The sequence below is a fragment of the Arachis hypogaea genome, chromosome 15 (genome assembly GCF_003086295.3).
Source record: "Arachis hypogaea cultivar Tifrunner chromosome 15, arahy.Tifrunner.gnm2.J5K5, whole genome shotgun sequence".
In the NCBI taxonomy this organism is placed as follows: Eukaryota; Viridiplantae; Streptophyta; class Magnoliopsida; order Fabales; family Fabaceae; genus Arachis; species Arachis hypogaea.
In genome coordinates, this window is record NC_092050.1 from 115077998 (window position 1) to 115102713 (window position 24716).

Here is a 24716-nt window from a genome sequence, read left to right on the forward strand (position 1 = left end):
CCCGTCGCATCCTGAGATCGCTTCCGGAGGGCTAGGCTGGCGTTGTCACATTCTACTATGACTTCCTGGTCACCGTGTATCATTCCTATGGTTCCGTTGTCCACTTGAAACTTCATGAGTAGGAATTTGGAAAATATGGCGACAGAGAGGTCGTTGATTGTCTTTCTTTCCAAGATGATGTTGTAGGTCGTAGAGTCCTTTGAAACCACGAACTCGGTGAGTATGGTTTTCTTTTGGCTTCCCATTCTGATGGTGACTGGTAGGACTATGGAACCATCCAGCTGAAGAAAGTTGTCTTTGAGTCTGGTTACTTCGTTGCTATGACTGTAGGTTTTTATTTCAGAGTTCGAGCTTGTCGAAGGCTCCCCTAAAGAAGAAGTTGGAGTCAGCTCAGGTGTTCACCAGGATACATCTTACTAAGCTGGTTCCGACCTTGGCCGAGATGATGAAGGGGGCGTCTCCCATTAAAGTGCCGTTTTGGCAATCATTAGGGGAGAATTTGATTGTTATCGGAAGGGAAGAGGGTTTTTTTCCTCTTTTACGGCTAGCTCCCGGAGATCTTTTATCAAAGACGATTTTAACTTTTCAGATGCATCCTGACTAGTGATAATGTTTACTATGATCATTGGGTCGGTCTCCAGGCTCTCCTAGTTCACCTGTCTCACCATTCCAGGGTTTAGTCCTTCCTGCTCTGGCGATCTCTCCCTTTCAACTTTCTTGAGCTCGCGAATAATTTTGGTGAACTCGGGGAGCTTGTCATTTCAGATGGCTTATTTGAGAGCATCTTTGCAGTCGAAGTAGTCTTGAGTCTTGTGTCCATATCCTCTATGATAATAGTAGTATAGGCTTTTGTTACCACCTATGCATTCTTTCACTTGTCTGGCCTTCGGGAGGATGCCGCGCTCTGCTATCTGGTAGATTTCTGTGATTGGGGCTAGTAGAGGGTGTAGTTTATGAACTTCTCCACTCCAGACGACCAATTGGGGGGAAAGTTTGAAGTGTTCCTTTGGGGTTTTTTTGGGCAGTAGGTTACTCCGGGGTGCCGTGTTGCCATGGTTTCGTTTATTGGCGCCACAACTTAGCTTACCTCCTCATCGTTTATGTATTTCTTAGCAATGTTCTGGATTTCGTGTATCGTCCAGACCGGTTTGGTTGTGAGCTGCTTCCAGAAATCTTCATTCATGAGCCCGTTGGTTAGGCACAGGTTGGCCAAGGAGTTTGTGAGCCCATCAACCGCCAAGAAGTTAGCATTGAACCTGTCGAGGAACTTCCTCATGGGTTCGTTTAGTCGTTACGTGACGCCGAGCAGGCTGATTAGGTGTTTTACTTTTGTGATCGTAGTGGTGAATTGAGCCATGAATTTTCTGGAGACATCATCGAAATTGGCTATCGAGCCATTTGGGAGGAAGTTGAACCACTTGATTACTGGGCTGGCTAGAGTTACCGGAAAGGCCCTTTAGCAAAATACGTCGGTAGCTCCTTCTAGGTTCATCATGGCCTTAAAGGCCGTTAGGTGTTCTTGTGGGTCTTTTGTCCCGTCATACTTCATGTCAGTCGGCTTGTTAAAACCCTTTGGTAACTTAGCTCTTAGGATTCTTTCGATGAACAGGGTAGTTCCTATTATCATGTGTTCATTCTTTCTTCATTTGGAATCTCCTCAGTATCTCCTTTCGTCATCGTCGTGCTGGCATTGGGGCTTTTGGGATATGCTACAATTCTGGCTCTGCTGTGGTGTCAGTTGGGTGACCTCTCGTTCCTGGCTTCTCATCATGATATGTTCCTGGAGATCGCTTTGCTTGTGTGTTCCGGCTGGTATCGTTCTTTGGAAGAGACCTGACCTTCTAGGTTTTGTAACCTTTGGTAGAGTTCTTGAACTGCCCAGATCACTTCTTCTCCTAGGCCGCCAAAACTTGACAATTCCTCACAGACAGCGACAATGTACAGGACTTTGCTGGTATGGGTTGAGGGAAGGATCAGGGACTCACCAAATTTGGGGATAACGGGATTGAACATCTAGAGCGGCTGTGGGTGGTATCTACAAAGACACTCTGATGCTCAAGTTAAAATAGATCTGAGAGATATAACTAGGGGTTAGGAATGTGTAACGTACCTGAAGGAGCTATTGGCTCCTTTTATATAGTTTGCGGTCGCTATTTTATTTTATCTTGTTGGATAAGATAATGGAATACTTTGAATTTAAATGTCGGTTAGGGATTTGAGGTCATCTGGGCAATTTGGGTCGTGGTGGTGGTCTGGGCCCGGGTAATCAAATTGTTGCTGCTTCGCTGGGGGATCTAGGGATCAGGTCCAGAACAGTTGAAAAGCTGTATATTGTGTTACAGTTTTTTAAGAGGTTTAGGGTTTCAGTCTAAGAAAATATCATTTTTTTAATATAAATGGTTTATTAGTTAAATAAATAACTTATAAGAATTAAATAAATAAAATATTTTTGGGTTTGGAAGAAGAAATATAAAAGGAACACTCATATTTACCATGGTTCTAAAGACCGGACCAAACTGGCTGGTCAAACCGGTCCGATCGTGAATCAGTAGCAACAACAGTTCGGCTCACGAGCATAAACCGTTAAGACAAAAACTGGGAGTGAGTCGCTAAACCGGCATGTCGAACTGGAACTGGCTGCTTCAAAGAAAACAACGTCGTTTCATAACGTTCCACAAAAAACAAAAAAAAAAGCGTCCTTCACTCTTCAGCTTCAAGTGATCGCGTGACCCCCAACCCCTTTTTTGAATCAAAAAGCGACCCTAGCCTCCAAACTCAAAGGCTCAAACGGCAACCTTAGCCTGCAGCACTGTCATCGTCTTCGTCGAGCAGCTTCGTCACAGTAGCCATCGTCTTCGTCTGCCCTCTAGTCATCGTCGTCCTTGTTTGCCCTCTAGTCACTGTCGTCCTCGTCTGCTCGCTGAAGGTCAGTACTTAGTGCTCCCATTTTCGATCTCTTATTTGCATCATGACAGCACCGCTGCGCTTGTTCGTGGGGTCGCAATGAAGCACACCCACAGAACCACTAGCTCCACTCTCGTTCATCGCGCCACCACTGTTTATTGCACCTCCATCCAGGTTGCCATTCAACACACTGTCGCTGCCTTCAATCGCAGTATCTGCTCCTTCCTCATTCACCAAGGCACCAATGTTGGTGCCATTGCTTTGCTCCGCCGTGCGACAACAGATCCACAGTGAGTGAGGTCATGTTTTGCTCAATTGAATTTCTTAGATCTAAACTCTCAATCTGCAGTTCTATTACTTCTTATACTGCATTTCTGATTTTTGAATTTTGGGATGAAGTTTTTTAGTTGTTGGAGTTGGTTCTGTTGTTGCCGAATTTATGTTACTACTTCGTTGTAATTACTAATTTGCAATCATATAATTTTTGTTGTTGTAGTTTTTGGATCTGAAATTGAGGTTGATGATTGCTGAATTATTGCTTGATTTTTGCAAGATTGAATGCATAATTGGTTATTAGCGATGATTGACCCTCTTAGAGCTTTTCCTTCTATAACTTGAATCATTGAATGATTAGCTATGCTTCAGTGCTATTCTGTACTCTATACTCTGTATTCTTGGTGTTGATTGAATCATTGAATGATTAGTTTATTGCTGGATTTTTTTGTTAATTTTTGAAAAAAGATTTTTAATCTTTGTTAAAATTGTGCTGAAATTTTGCTAAAATTGTGATCAGCTGAAAATCTTGTTAATCTTTATTAAAATATGTTAAAAATTTTGTTAAAATTTTGTTAGAGGTTTTATTTGTTCATTATGATCAGTCTTTTGTTATAGAAGAGATAAATTGAGTAAATACCCTTTCCAGCCCCTGTCTTTTTTGAAAATTGACAAGCCGCCCCCTAACCTTTAAAAATTGACAAATTGGCCTTTGTCTATTTCTTCCGTTATACACATCGATCCTTCTGTGACCAATAGATAGGGGTCGATGTGTTTAACAGAAGAAACAGACAGGGGCTAGTTGATGCGTGAGCATCTTTCTTACCTTTTCCTAGTGAATTTGCATTTAATTTGTTAAGTTTTATCAAGAATTAATTATCTTTTAGCCACTATAGATTGTACTTTGAGTCTTGTGCATTTCTGTTTATTTTAGATAGCATTTGGATGGATTTGATGGAGTTTCTGCAGAGAAAGAGAAGAAACCAAGGAGCTGACCAGCGAGGAGCGATGCGTGCACGTGCCTAACGCGTACGCGTGAAAAGCAAAATTGCACAGCGACGCTACACGCACGCGTGACACACGAAGAAGATCATCGACGCATACGCGTGACATGCGCGACATGTAGAATTCGCAGAAAACGCTGGGGACGATTTCAGGCCAAGTTTCGACCCAGTTTTCGGCCCAAAAACACAGACTAGAGCCAGGGGATAGCAGAGACTCAAGGGAGATTCTCACAAGAATGGTTATGCCCACTCAAAGTTAAGCGTGGACCCTACGAAGCAAGTGGTCCCCATCCACCAATTGAAGACATGCTGATTGCTTCAATTAATTCTGATTTAAACTTTATTTTATTTAAAAATAGGAAAAGATATTATTTTAGTTTTAGAAGATAGATTTTAAATTAATTAGGATTAGATATAAAAGGGGATTCCAATTAGTTAACTATTCATTCCACCTCAGCCCAATTTACAATCCTTATTTTTCTCTCTGAACCATGAGTAACTAAACCTCCATTGTTAAGGTTAGGAGCTCTGTCTATTGTATGGATTGATTCTATTGCTTTTCTATTTTAATTCATGTACTGATTTATATTTCAAGAATTGTTTTCGTTCCTTATTTTATGAACTTGGGTGGAACGGAAGTATGACCCATGTTCTAATTGAGTTCTTGTATAACTTGGAAAAGCTCTTTACTTGAACAATAGCTTGAAAACAAATTCTCCTAAATTTTAATTATTTGGATTTAACGGAATACGTGACATATAATCCTTTTATATTTGGGTAATTAGGATTTCTGTGGCATATAAACTAGAATTAAGCTTCACCCTCTAATTAGAATTAATTGACCAAGGAATTGGCAGTTGATGAATTTTTTAGGAGACTAGGAAGGTCTAAGGAATTAGGGTCTAGTCACATATAGTTTGCCATGAATTAAATCTTGCATGATTAAAATAAATTAATAAGAAAAATCAATCCGAAAAATAGATAACTCTGAAGCCTTAACTGTTTCTCCATACTTTATTCCCAACTTATTTACTTGCCTTTCTTTAATATTATTTATATTGTTTAATGTCTTTGAACTCTCAAACACTATTTTCTGTTTGCCTAACTAAGTAAATTAATCAACCATTGTTGCTGAATCCATCAATCCTCATGGGATCGACGCTCACTCACCTGAGGTATTACTTGGTATGACCCGGTGCACTTGCTGGTTAGTTTGTGGTTATAAATTCCGCATCGAGTTTTTGGCGCCGTTGCCGGGGAATTGATAGTAATTAACAACTATCAGTTGTTTGATTGCTTAGATTAGGCGTTTTAGTTTTAATTTTTTTTTTAATTTTTGCTTAGTATTTTCAAAAAAAAAATAATAAATAAATAGCACTAATATTTTTCCTTAATTTCTGAAATTAAGTTTGGTGTCACCTAGTTAATTTTATTTTAATTTCTGTGCTTATTTTCCATTTTAATTTTCGAATTTTTTGTCTGGTTTCAATTAACATTTTTGAAATTTATTTATTTATTTTATTTAGTATTTTTATTTTATTATTTTACACAGGTTACCTCACAGGGACTTCTCTACCCTATGACGTAGAGAATCCCATCTTTTCTTGTTTTCTGTCTGTGTATGCGCAGGAACAGAGGTAAGGAACCTCTCTTAGACTTTGATCCTGAACCTGAAAGAACTCTCAGGCGACGTTTGCAACAAGCAAGACATTTCAAGGCTGCAGAATTCACTATGGATCACAATAATGCTGCTAATGCCAATGTGGCAAATTCGAATGGGAATGAAGAAAGGAGAGTGCTTAGCTCTTACTCTGCTCCTACTGCAGATCTTTATGGAAAAAGTATTGTGGTGCCTCCTATAGCTGCGAACAACTTTGAGTTGAAGCCACAATTGGTCACCCTGGTGCAACAAAACTGTCAGTATCATGGTCTTCCCCACGAAGACCCAAATCAATTTATTTCTAATTTTCTGCAGATTTGTGATATTGTGAAGACAAATAGAGTGAACCCAGAGGTGTACAAACTCATGCTCTTCCCGTTTGCTCTGAGGGATGGAGCAAAGCTATGGCTAGATTCACAACCCAAGGAGAGTTTGAATACTTGGGACAAGGTTGTTACGGAGTTTCTTACTAAATTTTTCCCACCAAAGAAGCTGACTAAACTTAGGGTGGAGGTTCAGACCTTCAGGCAGAGGGATGGTGAAACTCTTTATGAAGCTTGGGAGAAGTACAAGCTACTGATTAGGCAATGCTCTCTAGACATGTTCTCTAAATGGACCCAACTAAACATCTTTTATGAAGGCTTGGGTGAAATGTCCAAGATGTGCTTAGATAATTCTGTAGGAGGTTCATTGCACAAAAAGAAGACACCGGAGGAGACTATTGAGCTGATTGAATTAGTTGCTAGTAACCAATATTTATACTCATCTAACAGGAATCATATGAACTCTGAGGCTCCTAAGAAGAAGGATGTTATGGAAGTAGAAGCTCTTAATGCTCTTCTTGCTCAGAATAAGCTTATGTCTCAGCAAATAAGTCTACTTACTCCACAGATGGGTGGCATGCAAGTCTCAGCCATCAACACCCACAACTCACCTCAAGAGGTCTCTTATGACATGACAGGTAATTTTGTGCAAAATGATAATTATAATTATGCTCAATCCTCTTCTGAACAGGTCAATTACATGGGGAGTGGTCCTAGAAATCCCAACAATGATCCATATTCTAAGACATACAATCAGGGGTGAAGAAATCACCTAAATTTTGGATGGAGGGACCAATCTTAGAGACCTCAAAACTTCAACAATAATTCTCAGGGCGGCTTCCAACAGAACAATCACAATAACCACCAATTTCAGTCTCAGTAGTAACAACCACCTCTGCAAGCAAACTCTAAATCCCAAGAAGATTCTAATTGGGAGATGATGAGGAGTTTTATGCAGGAAACCAGAGCCTCCATTAGAAACTTAGAAGTACAAATGGGCCAACTGAGCAAGCAAATACCTGAGAGGTCTACAAGTACATTTCCAGGTGATACAGTGGTGAACCCAAGAGAAGATTGAAAGGTTATTCAATTGAGAAGTGGTAAAACAGCTGGCTCTGAGACAAGGGCCAATGAAGAGCTAGTTGAAAAGAAAGCTCCAGAGGAGAAGAAGGAAGAAGTGGAGCGCGCCCCTCCAAAGCGTGTAGACAACCCGTTCTCTGACTCTTTTGACACGTATCCTACACTGCCAAAGGCTCCTGAATACAAGCTAAAAATGCCATATCCCCAGAGGCTTCAGAAGGCTTCTAAAGAAAAGAATTTCTCTAAATTTTTAGATGTCTTCAAGAAGCTACAGATCAACATTTCTTTTGCAGAGGCTATTGAGCAAATGCCCATTTATGCTAAATTTATGAAAGAATTGTTGACTAACAAGAGGAATTGGAAGGAGCAAGAAACTGTGGTGTTAACCAAGGAATGCAGTGCTATTATTCAACATAAACTTTCTGAGAAAATGCAAGATCCAGGGAGCTTTGTGATTCCTTGCACCATTGGAGATGTCACCATTCAGAGAGCTTTATGTGATCTTGGAGCTAGCATCAATCTCATGCCACTTTCAGTGATGAAAAAGCTTCAAATTGAGGAGGTAAAATCCACTCGTATTTCTCTTCAACTTGCTGATCTTTCTATTAAATTACCTGTGGGAGTTATAGAGGATTTACTTGTGAAAGTAGGACCCTTTATTTTTCCTGCTGATTCTGTTATATTAGACATGGAAGAGGATGTAAAATCCTCTATTATTCTTGGTAGACCCTTTTTAGCTATAGGTAGAGCTCTGATTGATGTGCAAAATGGTGAATTAACCCTGAGGATCAATGAAGAACAGGTGGTCCTTAATGTTTTGAAGCTCTCAAGCACCCTAATGATTCTGAAGGGTGTATGAGAATTGATGTTGTTGAACCATTTGTTCAAGAAGTACTGGAAGCTGAGGTACTTGATGACATTCTGGATCCTATCTCTAAATATGAGTTAGTGGAATTTGATGATTCACCACCCCAGAAGGCTATAGTTCACATGCCTAAGGCAGAGGAGGAAGCCCCCAAGCTTGAGCTCAAACCTTTACCTCCTTCTCTGAAATATGTGTTCTTGGGTGAAAATGATTCCTATCCAGTTATTATTAGCTCTTCCCTGAAGCCTGAAGAGGAAGAGGCGCTTATTTCAGTGCTCAAGAGCCATAAAACAGCTCTTGGGTGGACCATTAGTGACTTGAAGGGGATTAGTCCAACCAAGTGCATGCACAAGATCCTCTTCTAAACCAGTTATGTAACCACAAAGAGACTCAATCCAACTATGAAAGAGGTGGTCCAAAAAGAGGTAATAAAACTATGGGAAGCAGGTATTATTTACCCTATTTCTGACAGTCCTTAGGTAAATCCTGTGCAGGTAGTTCCCAAGAAAGGAGGGATGACAGTGATCAAGAATGAAGAGAATGAGCTTATTCCTACAAGAACAATCACAGAATGGAGAATGTGTATTGACTACAGGAGGCTCAACACTGCTACAAGGAAAGATCACTTCCCCCTGCCTTTCATTGATCAGATGCTTGAGAGGTTAGCTGGTCATGCATTTTATTGCTTTCTAGATGGCTATTCTGGATATAACCAAATTGCAGTGGACCCGCAAGATCAAGAGAAGACAGTATTCACATGTTCCTTTGGAGTATTTGCCTACAGAAGAATACCTTTTGGACTTTGCAATGCTCCAGCAACTTTTCAGAGGTGTATGCTTTCAATTTTTTCTGATATGGTTGAAAAGTTTATTGAGGTATTTATGGATGACTTTTCTGTCTTTGGTATTTCTTTTGAATCCTGCCTTAAGCATTTATCTCTTGTCTTGAAACGGTGTCAAGAATCAAACCTTATTTTAAATTGGGAAAATGTCATTTTATGGTTACAGAAGGTATTATTCTTGGACACCGGATTTCAAGTAAGGGAATTGAGGTTGATAGAGCAAAGGTGGAGGTAATTGACAAATTACCACCACCAACTAATGTTAAGGCAGTCAGGAGTTTCTTAGGTCATGCAGGATTTTATAGAAGATTTATAAAGGATTTTTTTAAAATTGCTAAACCTTTAAGCAACCTGTTGGTTGCTAATGTTCCTTTTATCTTTGATTCTGATTGTCTGTATGCTTTTGAAACTCTGAAAGCAAACCTTACCTCTGCTCCCATTATAGCTCCCCCTGACTGAAATTTACCATTTGAGTTGATGTGTGATGCCAGTGACTTTGCTATAGGAGCTGTTTTAGGACAGAGGCATAGTAAGCTTGTACATGTCATTTACTATGCTAGTCGTGTGCTAAATGATACCCAAAAGAATTACACAACTATAGAAAAGAAATTATTAGCTGTTGTGTATGCTGTTGATAAGTTTAGGTCCTATTTACTTAGTTCTAAGGTTATTGTTTATATTGATCATGCTGCTTTGAAGTACCTTCTAACCAAGCAGGATTCTAAACCAAGATTAATCAAATGGGTGTTGCTCCTTCAGTAGTTTGATATTGAGATAAAAGACAGAAAAAGGGTCAGAAAATCAAGTAGCTGACCATCTCTCCAGAATTAAGCCTGAAGCAAGAGTACAACCACCCATAGCTGTGACTGAGACGTTTCTAGATGAGCAATTGTTCCTCATTCAGCAGGCTCCATGGTTTGCAAATATTGCAAATTATAAGGCCATGAATTTTATTCCAGGGGAGTACAGTAGGCAACGAGTGAAGAAGCTATTGACTGATGCAAAGTACTACATTTAGGAGGAACCATACCTTTTTAAAAGGTGTTCATATGGTATCATCCGGAGATGTGTTCCAGATGAAGAAAAACAGTAGATTCTTTGGCACTGTCATGGTTCTGAGTATGGAGGCCACTTTGGTGGTGAAAGGACAGCTACAAAGGTCCTTCAGAGCGGGTTTTACTGGCCGACTCTCTTTAGAGACTCAAGAGCATTTGTGAAGCACTGTGACAGATGTGAAAAAGCCACAAATCTTCCTGCCAACCATGAAATGCCACAGCAGGGGATTCTTGAGGTTGAGTTGTTTGATGTGAGAGGTATTGATTTCATGGGACCTTTCCCACCCTCACATTCAAACAACTATATTCTAGTGGCAGTAGATTATGTGTCCAAGTGGGTGGAAGCTGTGGCTCTACCCACCAATGATGCCAAGGTGGTAATGAGCCTTCTTCAGAGATATATCTTTAGCCGGTTTGGTGTCCCAAGGACACTCATTAGTGATGGTGGAAGCCACTTCTGTAACAGACAGTTGGACTCTTTTCTACAGAGATATGGAGTCCGTCATAAAGTGGCAATCCCCTATCACCCTCAGACAAGTGGACATGTTGAAGTTTCCAACAGGGAACTTAAGAGGATTTTAAGAAGACCGTCAGTGTTTCAAGAAAGGACTGGTCTAGGAAGCTTGATGATGCTCTCTGGGCATACCGAACAGCTTACAAGACTCATATTGGCATGTTCCCTTATCAGTTGGTCTATGGCAAAGCCTGTCACTTTCCAGTTGAGCTGAAGCATAAAGCTTACTGGGCAATCTGATATCTGAATCTTGATTCAGAAGCTGCAGGAATCAAGCGAATGCTTCAGTTGAATGAGCTTGATGAATTCAGATATTCAGCCTATGAGAATGCCAAGCTCTATAAGGAGAGAACCAAGTTACTGCATGACAAGAAGATTGCCATCAGAGTCTTTGAGCCAGGATAGAGAGTGCTTTTGTATAATTCAAGGCTCAAACTCTTTCCCGAAAAGTTGATATCCCGGTGGTCAGGACCGTTTGTGGTTACCAGAGCTTCACCATATGGTTATGTGGAAATACAAGAAGAGAATTCTGACAGGAGATTTACAGTGAATGGCCAGAGGTTGAAGCACTATCTTGGAGGCGAGATCGATCGCCAGAGGTCCGCTCATTTGCTGAATTAGAAGAACTGACCGTCAAGCTAGTGACGTTAAAGAAGCGCTTGTCAGGAGGCAACCCGATAATTTCGTATCCTTAGTTATTTTTCGTAGTAGTAGTTTTCTTACTTGTTTGATTTTTATTGAGTTTTTACTGTTTTTCTCATCATGCAGCTATTTTATAACAGGAACCGAACACTTCAGGCGACACACACACAAAAAAAATGAGCACACGACACGCAAGCGTCACGGACGCGTACGCGTCATATGTGTGGGCGAGAAAAATAAAATTAGCCAGAGAGTTGAGTAGGAATGGAGCTGGAACTGTGCTGGGCGCATAAGCCGCATCACGCATACGCGTACATCACGCGTGCGCATCGTTTGCGCAAATGGTCACCCACGTGTGCGCGTTCCTGACGCGTACGCGTGACCATGAAAATCGGCGTCAATGAGTGTTTGGGCAGAGAGTTGTGATGGCTTGGGGCTGGAAGTGTGCTAGAGGCACAAATTTGATCACGCGTATGCATCCCCCACGCGTGCGCGTCCTTTCCCCAAATAGCCATCCACGTGCGCGCGTACATGACGCGCACGTGTCATTTGAAAATGTTGATTCCCAGCCCACGCGAGCAGGGAGTTGTGTGTGTGCGCGGCTGCCTTCGCGCGATTCGCACAAACCAAATCCATGCGTACGCATGCCTTACGCGCATGCGTTGCATACGACGCCCAAATTAAACCCCTCAGCGCCTGATTTCAAATCATTCACCCTCCAATCCTAATTCTCTCTTGTTCTTTTATCCTTTTATTCTTCTTTCATCTTACTATTTGTTTTTGTTTTCAGTTCTTCTTTGCTTGAGGACAAGCAAACCTTTAAGTTTGGTGTTGTCGCTACGCTTATGGCTTTTCTGCTTATTTTAATAGCACCAAAGGGAGATGAATATTCTTCATGGAGGAATGAGATGGCCACTAGCATAACTGAGGTGGTTGGGTTCCTTTCATTCTATTTCTCTTCCGTTCTTATTTTGTTGTTTTCTGTTTTTTGTTGCTTTGATTGCCTGCATGGTCTTTAGTACTTTCAATTCTTATAATTAGTTTCATTCTGTTAATTGTCTCATGTACCGCTCACTGAACTTGAATCTAAAAAGAAAAAAGAAAAAGAAGTGATATATTACATGAGAAATTGAGTTTATATTGAAGAGTAGTCTTATTCACTTAAATGTGGTGGTATTTTGTGTGACTCTGAATGCATGACATAAACAGTGCATATTTAAGTTTGAATCAAAGAATGTTGATGTATAAGAAACAGGAATTTAGAGAATTATTATGACTTCTCTGAAGTAAACAAAAATTTAATCCTTGAAGCAAAAGAGACAAAAAAAAAAAAGAAAAAGAAAAAAAAAGAAAAAAAAAGAACTTATAGAGAGTTCCCCAGTTAAGTGCTTGTGGTGTTTCTGTGTCAAGTAAAACTTGAGACAAAACATTTAAAGTTACGGCTAGGCTCAAGGTGCAAAGCACCAAAGAAAAGAAAAATTGTTGTGTTTAAGGGTTAAATTGAGTTACAAAAGATCAGAGAAATCATAATATTATCCGGATTCTAATTTCGAATGACACTGACATCCTTCTGATTCAAAGGAGAGTGAGATGCCAAAATTATTCAGGATTGCAGTTGTAAACCCCACTAGAAGAAGAGACATGAGCTTAATTGAACTCTCATTCTCATGCAAATTCACATTCTAAGCTTATATTAGTTTGGTTGCTTGAGGACAAGCAACAATTCAAGTTTGGTGTTGTGATGTGTGAGCATCTTTCTTACCTTTTTCTAGTGAATTTGTATTTAATTTGTTAAGTTTTATCAAGAATTAATTATCTTGTAGCCACTATGGATGCTACTTTGAGTCTTGTGCATTTCTGTTTATTTTAGGTAGCATTCGGATGGATTTGAGAAGAAACCAAGGAGTTGACTAGCGAGGAGCGACGTGTGCGCGTGCCTCATGCGTACGCGTGACATGCGAAGAAGATCATCGACGCATACGCGTGACTGACGCGTACGCGTGACATGCGCGACATGCAGAATTCGCAGAAAATGCTAGGGACAATTTCAGGCTAAGTTTCGACCCAGTTTTCGGTCCAGAAATACAGACTAGAGCCAGGGGATAGCAGAGACTCAAGGGAGATTCACACAAGAATGGTTATTCCCACTCAAAGTTAAGCGTGGACCCTACGAAGCAAGTGGTCCCCATCCATCAATTGAAGACATGATGATTGCTTCAATTAATTCTGATTTAAACTTTATTTATTTAAAAATAGGAAAAGATATTATTTTAGTTTTAGAAGATAGATTTTAAATTAATTAGGATTAGATATAAAAGAGGATTCTAATTAGTTAACTATTCATTCCACCTCAGCCCAATTTACAATCCTTATTTTTTACTCTGAACCATGAGTAACTAAATCTCCGTTGTTAAGGTTAGGAGCTCTGTCTATTGTATGGATTGATTCTATTGCATTTCTATTTTAATTCATGTACTGATTTATATTTCAAGAATTGTTTTCGTTCCTTATTTTATGAACTTGGGTGGAACGGAAGTATGACCCATGTTCTAATTGAGTTCTTGTATAACTTGGAAAATCTCTTTACTTGAACAATAGCTTGAAAATAAATTCTCCTAAATTTTAATTATTTGGATTTAACGGGATACGTAACATATAATCCTTTTATATTTGGGTAATTAGGATTTCTGTGGCATATAAACTAGAATTAAGCTTCACCCTCTAATTGGAATTAATTGACCAAGAAATTGGCAGTTGATGAATTTTAGAGGAGACTAGGAAGGTCCAAGGAATTAGGGTCTAGTCACATATAGTTTGCCATGAATTAAATCTTGCATGATTAAAATAAATTAATAAGAAAAATCAATCCGGAAAATAGATAACTCTGAAGTCTTAACTGTTTCTCCATACTTTATTCTCAACTTATTTACTTGTCTTTCTTTAATATTCTTTATATTGTTTAATGTCTTTGAACTCTCAAACACTATTTTCTGTTTGCCTAACTAAGTAAATTAATCAACCATTGTTGCTTAATCCATCAATCCTCATGGGATCGACCCTCACTCACCTGAGGTATTACTTGGTACGATCCGGTGCACTTGCCGGTTAGTTTGTGGTTATAAATTCCGCATCACTAATTTGTCTAACGGAAGGGTCGATGTGTCTAACAGAAGAAATAAACAGGGGCCGATTTGTCATTTTTTAAATGTTAGGTGGCGGCTTGTCAATTTTCAAAAAGAACAGGGACCGAAAAGAGTATTTACTCAAATAAATTTGTCATCTTTGTTTTTAATGAAGAAATAGATGAATTGAATTAACTCAATTAACTAGATAAGTAGATGATCGAATATTTGTTATTGATTTGATTCAATGATTTTTTTTCTTGTGATTATCTTAAAGTGATATAATGACTAATAAATAATAAATTATTAATAATTAATGAAATAAAAATTATATTAAATTTTGATTGTTATAGTATTTTATATTTAAAAAATATTTTAAAATTTATATTATACTATAATTATGATTTTGAATATTTATTTATAATTTATTTATTATTTTATTATAAAATAATCTTTTCGATTAAACTACAATTAACTTGATTGGACCAATAAATTAATAAATTAATAATTAAAATAATTTAATGACCAGCCTATTTTTTAAAATTTTGATATATATAAAATTTTCTGTATTAAAAATACAAAAAAATCGTAAACATTTTTTATGCATCAATCAATTTTGGAACTTACATCATCTGTATAGTGACGTGGTCTGATTGATTGTATTAAAATTGTCAACGTTGTGCCATCTTATCTTGGAGTTTTAGCTTTAGTTTTGTTAATAACAACGGTTTGAGTTGATAAAAAAAAAAATGATACGCGTTTTAAATCTTCGTAACATAAATAATTTGAATATTATTTAATAGTTATTTTTTAGTAGAATAAAATATTATTTTAATCTTCCATATTTATACCAAAATTTATAATTATATATTAATATAATATGTTATTTTTTTAAAACATCATTATACACCATTAATATTCTAAATCTATAAATTTATAATAAACTATTAAGTCATAAGATTAATTTGATTCTATCTCATTTATCTTATACATTTAATTGTAGGATTATTCAATTTGACGTATTAAATGCTTTTTGACAATATATAGTTAAAAATTAATAATGTATTAAAAAGTTATTGTTAATTTTTATAATGTTAACATATGTTTTGAAGTAAACAAATAAATATATTAAAATATTATTAAAATTTATCTTAATAATCAGAGAATTATTTATTATTGTATTTAATAATATATCTTATTTTTTTTTACTCAAATTTATTATTATTATTATTATTTTGCGCTATATATATACACGCTGACATTACAAATTTGCTAATGTTGGGTTGAGTGTAGGTCTAGGATTTAAAATGAGTTAAGCTAATTCATGAGTCAGTTTAAATCAAGGTTGCGAGAATCAGACCGATTATTGAACCGATCGAGTAATTGATTCAATAGTTCAATAATCTAACCAAAGTCGAACCGTAGTTAAACCGGTCTAATTAAATACACAATAAAATTATAAAAAAATTTAATATATAATAACAATCAACCGAATTTTCTTAATAGCAGAAGATTTGCTGACCAAATATTTGTTCCTTAGTCTTATTCATAAGCTCATCTAAATCTTAGATTAATTGAACAATATATTGCCGTGACAGCTTCCATATGCAACAACAATATTATCATGAGCCAACAACAATATTAAGAAAAGAAATAAAAAAATTATTTATTCTCAATTGTAGCTATATGATAATCAGTACTTCCATATATCAATAAAACTTCTACCATTATAGCAATTACAGCAAAATTTAGAATTACAACCATACAGAATCTAAAATTATATCAAAATTCTATTCAGCATTCAAAATTCAAAATTCAAAATTCAAAAATCAGTACAATAGCCATTACATATAATTAACCAAATAACTAATTACCCAAATAATCCAAAATTGAATTACATACAGCAGCAATTACATACAGAGCTCTGCATCAATCTATATAATTAACCAAATAAATAACTCTGCATCAATTCATATAGTTCATCAAGAAAATAAAAAAATAGTTGAAAAACCAGTACAACTCACCGCGACAGAGAGCAGAGTAGGCGTCTAGGTCACGACGGCAAAACAGATGCCCAACGACGTTGACAGAAAAGCTTACCAGACGAGCAGACGACTTCGACCACGGAAGCTTTGGAGTTCAGATACCCAGACGACCAGAGTTCAGATACCCAGATGACGCCGATGACACCGCCCATTGGAGGTCCTTCTGCCCGGTGACAGCAGCTCTGATGTGGTGTCGATTGTGATAGACTGGGAGGGACGGTGGCCTTCGTTGGAGTTGGATGAACTGATGACGATTGAAACTTGGAAGTTGGAAGTGAAATTAGGGTTGAGGTGTGGTGGCTGGTGAGTGAGAGAATTGAGGTCTCGTATAAGGGGTTGGGTAATTGGGTTACCGAGTCAGCTATGTGGGTAAGTGGGTTGGGCTCGTTTAGTGTTTTTTTTTTCGTCAAAACGGCACCGTTTTGGATCCATAGTGAAAACCGGTATTGTTAAAAATCCGGTCGGTTCGGTCGGTTCACCGATTAACCATCGATTCAATCGGTTTTTCCTAATTTTTTGCAAGACAATTTTAGGGGTCAACCGGATCAGTCTAGTGACCGGTTTCCGATTAAATCGGTTGAACCGGCCGGTCCGGTCCGATTTTTGGAACTTTGGTTTAAATTTAACTCATTAAGGTAGGATTTGGAAGAGAGACAGACAGAGAAACAGAAATTGAAATAAGTCTCAATATTGTGTTTAGTGTAAAGTGGGAGATAGAGATTGAAATAAAAATAAAACTCTAATTTAATTTGCACAAATGGTAAAGTTGGAATTAATTAATTGATATGAGAGTATTTTAGATATAAAATGTTATTAAAGTTTCCGTCTCTATCTCCAAAAATTTTAGTCTCATGTGTCCCTACTTACTCAAATATTGAAATTTTGGGGACAGAGACTGAAATTTTAGTACCAATCTCTAGACCAACAAATATGATACTGAGTTCCAGTCTTCCAGTCTCCGTCTCAATACCTCAAAACAAAGCTATCTAATAGCTTGATAATTTAAACTCATGAGCTAGTGAGACGAACTTGAACCTGGAATTGAGCTCATAAATTAAATAAGTCGAATTTAAACTTGTATAAGCTCAACTCATTAGCTCGTCAACTAACTTGAGTTTTTATATATAAATAAAATTATTAATACACATATCCTATATACATTTAATTTATATTTTTAATATTATATATATACATATAAAATAGTAATATATAATTTTATATATATTAATGATTTTAATTATTTAAGATTTTATATTTATTTTTTATATATAATTTTAATGTAGAATATAAATAAAAAATTTATAATTTATTGATAAATAAATAATATATAAAATTAATTTTTTTAAATATTTTTAAAATATATAAATTATAATTTATTAATATAAAATTATAAATTATATTTTTATTATTTGAGTTAGTTTGAAAATTTAAACTAACTAAAAAATTTTTTATAAATCGAATTTAAATTAAAAAATAGAGTCAATTGTTAATGAATTAAATCCTAAATCAAATTCAATTTTTGTAAGTTTTAGTTCGGCTCATTTTCATCCTTATATGTTTGACTGACGCGGACGGAGGAAAATGGTAAATGATTGAAATTTTCAAATTTTATTTCTGCATAATTATCTAATATTGCACATGAAATTCTTGTATGACAAAAAGGTTGGAGAATTCTTTGGTAGCATTCTTCGGTGTCGCTTTCACGTGGTTTTTGGATTTGTGACCCCACAATCCGTGTAACCGTGTTCCTCACCAAAAGCTTTTGCAGACATAACACACAGCAGAACAAGACCACATTGCACACACCATCCCTCAAACCGTCAAACGCTTCCAACAACATTGGTTTGCAACTCAGAGAAGCTGGGAAGGTGGACCGAGGGTATTTTTGAGATTTTCGAGATTTCAATTTCATTTTGGGGTTGATTGATGATGGATTGATGGTGATTTAGCCATTTAGGTGCTGTGTCCTAAGACCACTGAAGATTCTGAAAACACTCTTGTACCAGCCAAATTTCAACACACTAGAAATTTTACCCAGATTGTGTGGTGTATTAAAAGTAACAGTTTAAGGGGCATATATAGAGGTTTTCAATCTCAAGTGTTTTCCTTGGTTCTGGTGTGATCGTATTTTATCCATTTTGGGATAGGGAAGAAACAGACAAGACATATGATATATGAATATTATTAGTGGATTGGATCGTTCTGTTGCTCAGGAACACTAGTTTTTGATATCTAGCATGTGCAATTAACAAGGTCTTTTCAGTGACCTTGGTTTTCCACTCTAATAATATTGGTGTTATTTGGTTGGTGAAGTTTGGTGACCGCAGCTTTGTTTCTTCGTCCTAAAATTTTCATTCTAATAGAACACTGATCTTTCTCTTTTTTTTAATATCAGTAGAAAAAAGAAGAGAAAAGTGTGAGGAGTTGTATCAAGATATTCTTTGGAATCTGAAATATCAAGTTTCATTTGTTGTTGTTGTGTGTGATGTGAAATTGTGAATGTGATGTGACATGTGACATGAGAGAGGTTCAAGGAACAGACACCATTGTTTCATTGATTTGATTGGATTTGAATTTGATTGCAAGAGATGTCAGCCGCGTCGCCTTCACCGGCAGCTTCTGGCGACACTCAACCGCCACAACAACCACCACCATCACCACCTGCTTCGCCTGCACCTGACACTTCAGCTTCGCCACCGCCGCTGTCGCCGACGCCACCACTACCTTCGACTTCGACCACGCCATCTCAGTCCCCGCCACCAACGACGACAACGCCATCTTCTCCTCCTCCAACCGCCCCGCCGCCGGTGCAACCGTCACCTACGCCGTCCGAACCACCGCCTCCTGCTTCACCTCCTCTTTCGTCTGGAAACCCGCCTCCAAGAGCTCCTCCACCAACCCCGCCGCAATCAGACCCTCCCCAATCGCCACCACCATCTCCGCCACCGCCATCACCGGCCCCACCGAGAAGCTCTCCACCACCATCGAACCCCCCTCCCACGCCTCCATCAAACCCTCCTAAGAGCACATCTCCGCCGCAACAGTCACCGCCACCGGAGAATTCACCACCCCCTGCACCTTCTCCTCCAACAACAGCCGCGCCGCCACCACGAGGCTCCCCTCCCCCGCCACGGTCTGCGCCACCACGAGGCTCCCCACCCCCGCCACGGTCTGCGCCACCACGAGGCTCCCCTCCCCCGCCACGGTCTGCGCCACCACCAAAAACTTCGCCTCCACCTCAACCATCCGTGCCGCCTCCGGCGAATTCCTCACCCCAAGTCCCGCATCTGTGCCGCCGCCAAGATCATCGCCACCGCCGTCATCAAACCCTACTTCCCAAAATTCATCTCCTCCTTCGACTTCCACGTCTCCCCCAAGATCTGCACCTCCTCCTCCTCCTCCCACAACACCTAGCACTCAACCAGCTCCTTCAAATTTTCCACCTAGGTCATCATCATCCCCACCACCGCCAAATCAGTTGGCGCCGCCTCCGGCATCCATTCTTACTCCACCTGGAAACGGATCACAGACAGAGAATTCAGGTCCTACAGCTGGAGGAGGTGGTAATGGAATTGGTACCGCTGCAATAGTGGCTATCAGTGTAGCGGCGGGAATTCTGCTGTTTGGGATCATTGGAGTTGCAATTTGGTGCATGATGAAGAGGAAAAAGAAAAAGGTGCTGAGCAATGGTGGTTACGTCATGCCAACAACTCCTGCCTCATCTCCTGATTCAGGTAAAACTAAGCTAAAAACATTGGGCACTAATGGTTTCTTTAATAGATTTGGTCTTCTTTTTATTTGGTGGTTTGTTTACTTTTGAAATTTAATAAGACCAAGCTTTTCATTATTTTGGGGCATATGATGTTGGCTTTGATAAACCATTTATAGTACATAATAACTTTCCTCATTTATTGGCCACTAAATTAGTTAAATGTTGTGACTTTTGTCCAGATTCCTCATTCTATAAGACGCATTCTTCAGCTCCTCTTGTACAAAGCGGCTCTGGCAGTGATGTTTTGTATACACCATCTGATCCTGGTGGACTAGGCCACTCAAGGTCGTGGTTTTCGTATGAAGAATTAATCAAGGCCACAAATGGTTTCTCAACTGAAAATCTCTTAGGCGAAGGTGGATTTGGTTCCGTGTATAAAGGATACCTGCCGGATGGGAGAGAGATAGCGGTCAAACAGCTGAAAATTGGTGGTGGTCAGGGAGAGAAAGAATTCAAAGCTGAAGTCGAGATTATTAGTCGCATACATCATCGTCATCTGGTTTCACTGGTTGGATATTGTATTCAAGATACCAGAAGACTGCTTGTCTATGACTATGTCCCCAATAATACCCTTTATTTTCATCTACATGGTAAAGCTTTTGCGAGTGCTAAATTGTTGTTTCATGATGTTCTTTGGTTATGCTAAACTAAAATTGAAATTTGCAGGGGATGGTAGGCCGGTGTTAGAGTGGGCAAACCGTGTTAAAATTGCAGCTGGTGCAGCTCGAGGGATAGCTTATCTCCATGAAGACTGTAATTATCGATCCTTATCGTTTTGAATAGGGTCTTGACATGTGCATACATGCATATCGGCCATCTTTTCTCTTGGAGATTTTGATATTTGAGACTAGCAAGAAACTGAATTATAATTTTACGGGGCTACTAGTTAATGATGGTTGATAGAATATGCTTCTCTCAAGTTCTTTTTGCTAATCTGAATTTTGAAACATGATTGTCGGACTAAGGAACGGAATGATAAATGTCCATTTCTATAGTAAGATACCTAAGAAGATCTACATGCATTAATTTTTCTTGATAATCAAGGATGTTGTGATTTTATAGGAAATCTTGTTATGTTGAAGTCAGGTACTCTCCAGCAAAGTTTTGATTAATTAGTCCAAGAAATCGTTTTCTGGTGTGAATTCCGTATTATAGTAAATCATCCATGTAAATGACCACATCTAGTGCAATATAGCTTTTGTTGTATTGTTATTTATGCTGTTAACTGTTTTGCACTTTCAGGTAATCCTCGGATTATTCACAGGGATATCAAGTCATCGAACATTCTTTTAGATTACAACTTCGAGGCTAAAGTATGTACCGTTTTACTTGTTCAAAGTTCAATCTCAATGGTTCTATTTTGTATTCTAATCTTAGTACTTATTTGCTATAGGTTTCAGATTTTGGGCTAGCAAAATTAGCCCTAGATGCAAATACACATATAACCACACGAGTCATGGGAACTTTTGGGTCGGTATTCATTAATACACGTCCAATCTAATGTGTTTCTTATATTATTTTAGATTGCTCTGAGACTAACTATCTATAAACATTGATTTCTTTTTTGTTCTCTTAAAGGTACGTAGCCCCTGAATATGCATCCAGTGGCAAATTGACTGAGAAGTCTGATGTATATTCCTTTGGGGTTGTGCTCTTGGAGCTCATTACTGGGCGGAAGCCAGTAGATACATCTCAACCCTTGGGAGATGAGAGTTTAGTTGAATGGGTAAATATCCATGCCAGTCTTGTTCATATTGCTCTTTTTTGCAACTGCATCTAATTTTTGATAATGTGGTTTGAGATACCATTAGTGTCTATTTAGGCTTCGTTTGGTTGATGTATAGGATGAGACATAGACACAAATACACAAACATTAAAGACATAGACATAAAATATTTGTGTCTATGTATTGTGTTTGGCAAAAATAATGAACAAGACACAAATATTTGGAAAAGACTGAATTACCCTGCACTCAAAAAAGGTTTGGGGAGATAGGAGAACAAATTTTGAAAATTTAAAAATTGAATAAGGGTAAAAGAGTAAAAAATTAGTGTCTCACAAGTTGTGTCTGTCTCACCAAATTGAAGGTACACAAATTTGGTGTCTCTGTGTCCATCCGTGTCCTCCCGTATCCTTCGAAAATCTGTCTCACCAAACCAAACAGCAGACATGTGTCACCATGTCCATGTCAATGAGACATGGACATCAACCAAACGCTACCTTATATTCATATGGGGTTTGATCGTTCTTGGCCCTTGCAGTCTTGATAATCAATCGTGATGTGTGCTTTTATCCTTTTGGAAATTTCATCCTTTATCACAATCACTTAAAATGGTTAAAAGTTTGTCAACCTTCCACTGAATCTGCAGTTGCAAAATTTCATCCCTAGTAAATTTTGAATGACACTAGGTCTGTTACTGTTAGGAATTCTAACACCATTGTTGAAATTGAATCAATCATATGGGAAAGTGAGGATGCTTTTAAAATGATCAAAGGGAGTTAATCAATGTTATGAAAACTTCTGTACTTTCTTGAGAATTCCAGTGCCCATGTTGCATAGAATGCTAGAATTTAGGAATGACAGGTACAACTTAAGTGGCTGCACATCCATACAAAGTGGTTGCCGTTCCATGCCTCCATCTCTCAATAGACTGCAATCTTTTGATGATCAAATACTGAATTTCATGTTTTTAAATTTTGAGGCATTTGATAATTTAACAAGATGATGAGTGTAAGTTTCAAGATTGAGGCCAGTGAACATCACATAAATGTTAAATTTGTACTTACAGAATGTGACATTTTGGTTAGACATGTTATAGTGTGCTTGCATCGGTAAATTATGCATACATACATCAGAAGAATTTAAAGTTCAACAGTTAGATATGCGACTATCGGATCTAAACTTTACTTAAAATCATTCTTTAATGTTCACAATTCATCAGCCTTTCCTCACAGAAGCAATTTTCCTTTTCAGGCTCGACCATTATTGAGTCATGTACTTGATAGTGGGGAGTTGGGGATTTTGACGGATCCAAGGCTAGAAAAGAACTATGTTGAAAGTGAAATTTTCTGTATGATAGAAGTTGCTGCATCTTGCGTTCGGCATTCAGCTGCAAAGAGGCCTCGCATGGGACAGGTAATTGCTGTCAGTGTAAAATATGTTTTTTGTCCCTAACGTAGACGTTAGTGCTAATGCGTTATTTTGCTTAATAGGTTGTTAGAGCTTTTGATAGCTTAGGAGCTTCTGACCTAACGAATGGATTGCGAGTTGGAGAAAGCGAGGCTTTTAACTCTGCGCAGCTATCGGAAGAGATAAGATTGTTTAGGAGAATGGCATTTGGTGATCAAAATTATAGCACCGATTTCTTTAGCAAGGGTAGTTCAAATACGTGAAAGGCACTAGCTACGCGGAGGCCTGATTTTTGGACCAAAATAACTTAAGTCAAGTTAAGCCGAGGGATGGCCATGGCTGAATATAATTGGATGAAGATGATAGATCAGCTAAGGTGCATCAATGCTTTTGGTTTTGGAATTGGCTGCATCAGTTTCACACCGTTGAATCTGTGACAGAATTTCATCATTCTTTTATCATTGTTAGCTGTTCTTTGGCAGCAATTTTGTTCCTGTAATTATCTGTAAAGAAGTCGCTTTTGTACGTATTGATGGTAAAGAGAATAAATTAATTGATTTTGTTACATAGAATCATAAAATAGATGTGTAGCCGCTTCGGATGCCCAATGTATATGTTCTCTTGAATTTCTAACAAGAACGAACATGATGGATCATGAAGTTATTGACAATTTAAAATATTTTATTTTTGTTTTTAATATTTTATTTTGTTATATTTTTTATCAAAATTAATTTTTTAAAAAGAAATATATTTTTTCCTCGGTTATTATGTTTTTCCCTTTTTTTTTTATTATTTTGCTAATTTCATTCTTAAATTACTATAATTTTTATTATGACTACAACAATTATAATTGCTGTAGTTATTTAGAAAATGATAACCGAGGAAATAAATATTTGAGTAAAGTATCGTTTTTGTCTCCAACGTTTAGGATAAGTCCTATTTATGTTCCTAACGTTTAAATCGTCCTATTTGTATCCTTAGCGTTTATAAAAGTGATTCAATGTTATCCTACTATCAATTATAATAACAAATCAGATTATATTTTTCAATTATTCTCAATTGGATGTATTCATTCTCAATTAGGTTTTACTTGGATATGTTCGATTTTAATATTATACCTATTATTTGCGTTTAGATTTAATTATATCCCTAAAAAAGTGAATTATGTAAATGTTGTAGGAATTAGTTTCAACATTTGATGAGCTATTTTTCGGAGTAGATCATCGATTCTATCCCAGACATTTGTATTCTAACTTTAAGAAAAGATTTTTAAAACTCAAACTAAAGTGCTCATAGTGTGTAATTGACGGCAAGATAACATTTAATCACTTTTATAAACGTTAGGAATACAAATAGGACAATTTAAACGTTGGGGACACAAATAGGATTTACCCAAAACGTTGGGGATAAAAATGATACTTTACTCTAAATATTTTTAGTAAGTAATGAATAAAACTGACTAAAACATTATTTTAAAAGGAAAAAA

The 24716-nt window shown here is 37.7% G+C and overlaps 1 protein-coding gene across 1 annotated transcript; it reads left to right on the forward strand.

Moving 5' to 3' along the window:
* Nucleotides 1-17944: 17944 nt before the first annotated feature.
* Nucleotides 17945-23927, forward strand: LOC112750498 (proline-rich receptor-like protein kinase PERK9). Its single transcript, XM_072216619.1, has 8 exons — nt 17945-20062; nt 20280-20690; nt 20767-20853; nt 21343-21413; nt 21494-21570; nt 21679-21826; nt 23075-23236; nt 23314-23927. The coding sequence occupies exons 1-8, from the start codon at nt 19981-19983 to the stop codon at nt 23491-23493; spliced, it is 1218 nt and encodes a 405-aa protein (XP_072072720.1). The 5' UTR covers nt 17945-19980; the 3' UTR covers nt 23494-23927.
* Nucleotides 23928-24716: the final 789 nt, after the last annotated feature.

Excerpts from the sequence above, each read along its gene's own strand:
- LOC112750498 (XM_072216619.1), top strand. The coding sequence starts at position 19,981 with ATGATGAAGAGGAAAAAGAAAAAGGTGCTGAGCAATGGTGGTTACGTC. Across the intron at positions 20,063-20,279 it reads TGCCTCATCTCCTGATTCAG|ATTCCTCATTCTATAAGACG; the intron begins GTAAAACTAAGC and ends ACTTTTGTCCAG. Across the intron at positions 23,237-23,313 it reads AGAGGCCTCGCATGGGACAG|GTTGTTAGAGCTTTTGATAG; the intron begins GTAATTGCTGTC and ends TTTGCTTAATAG.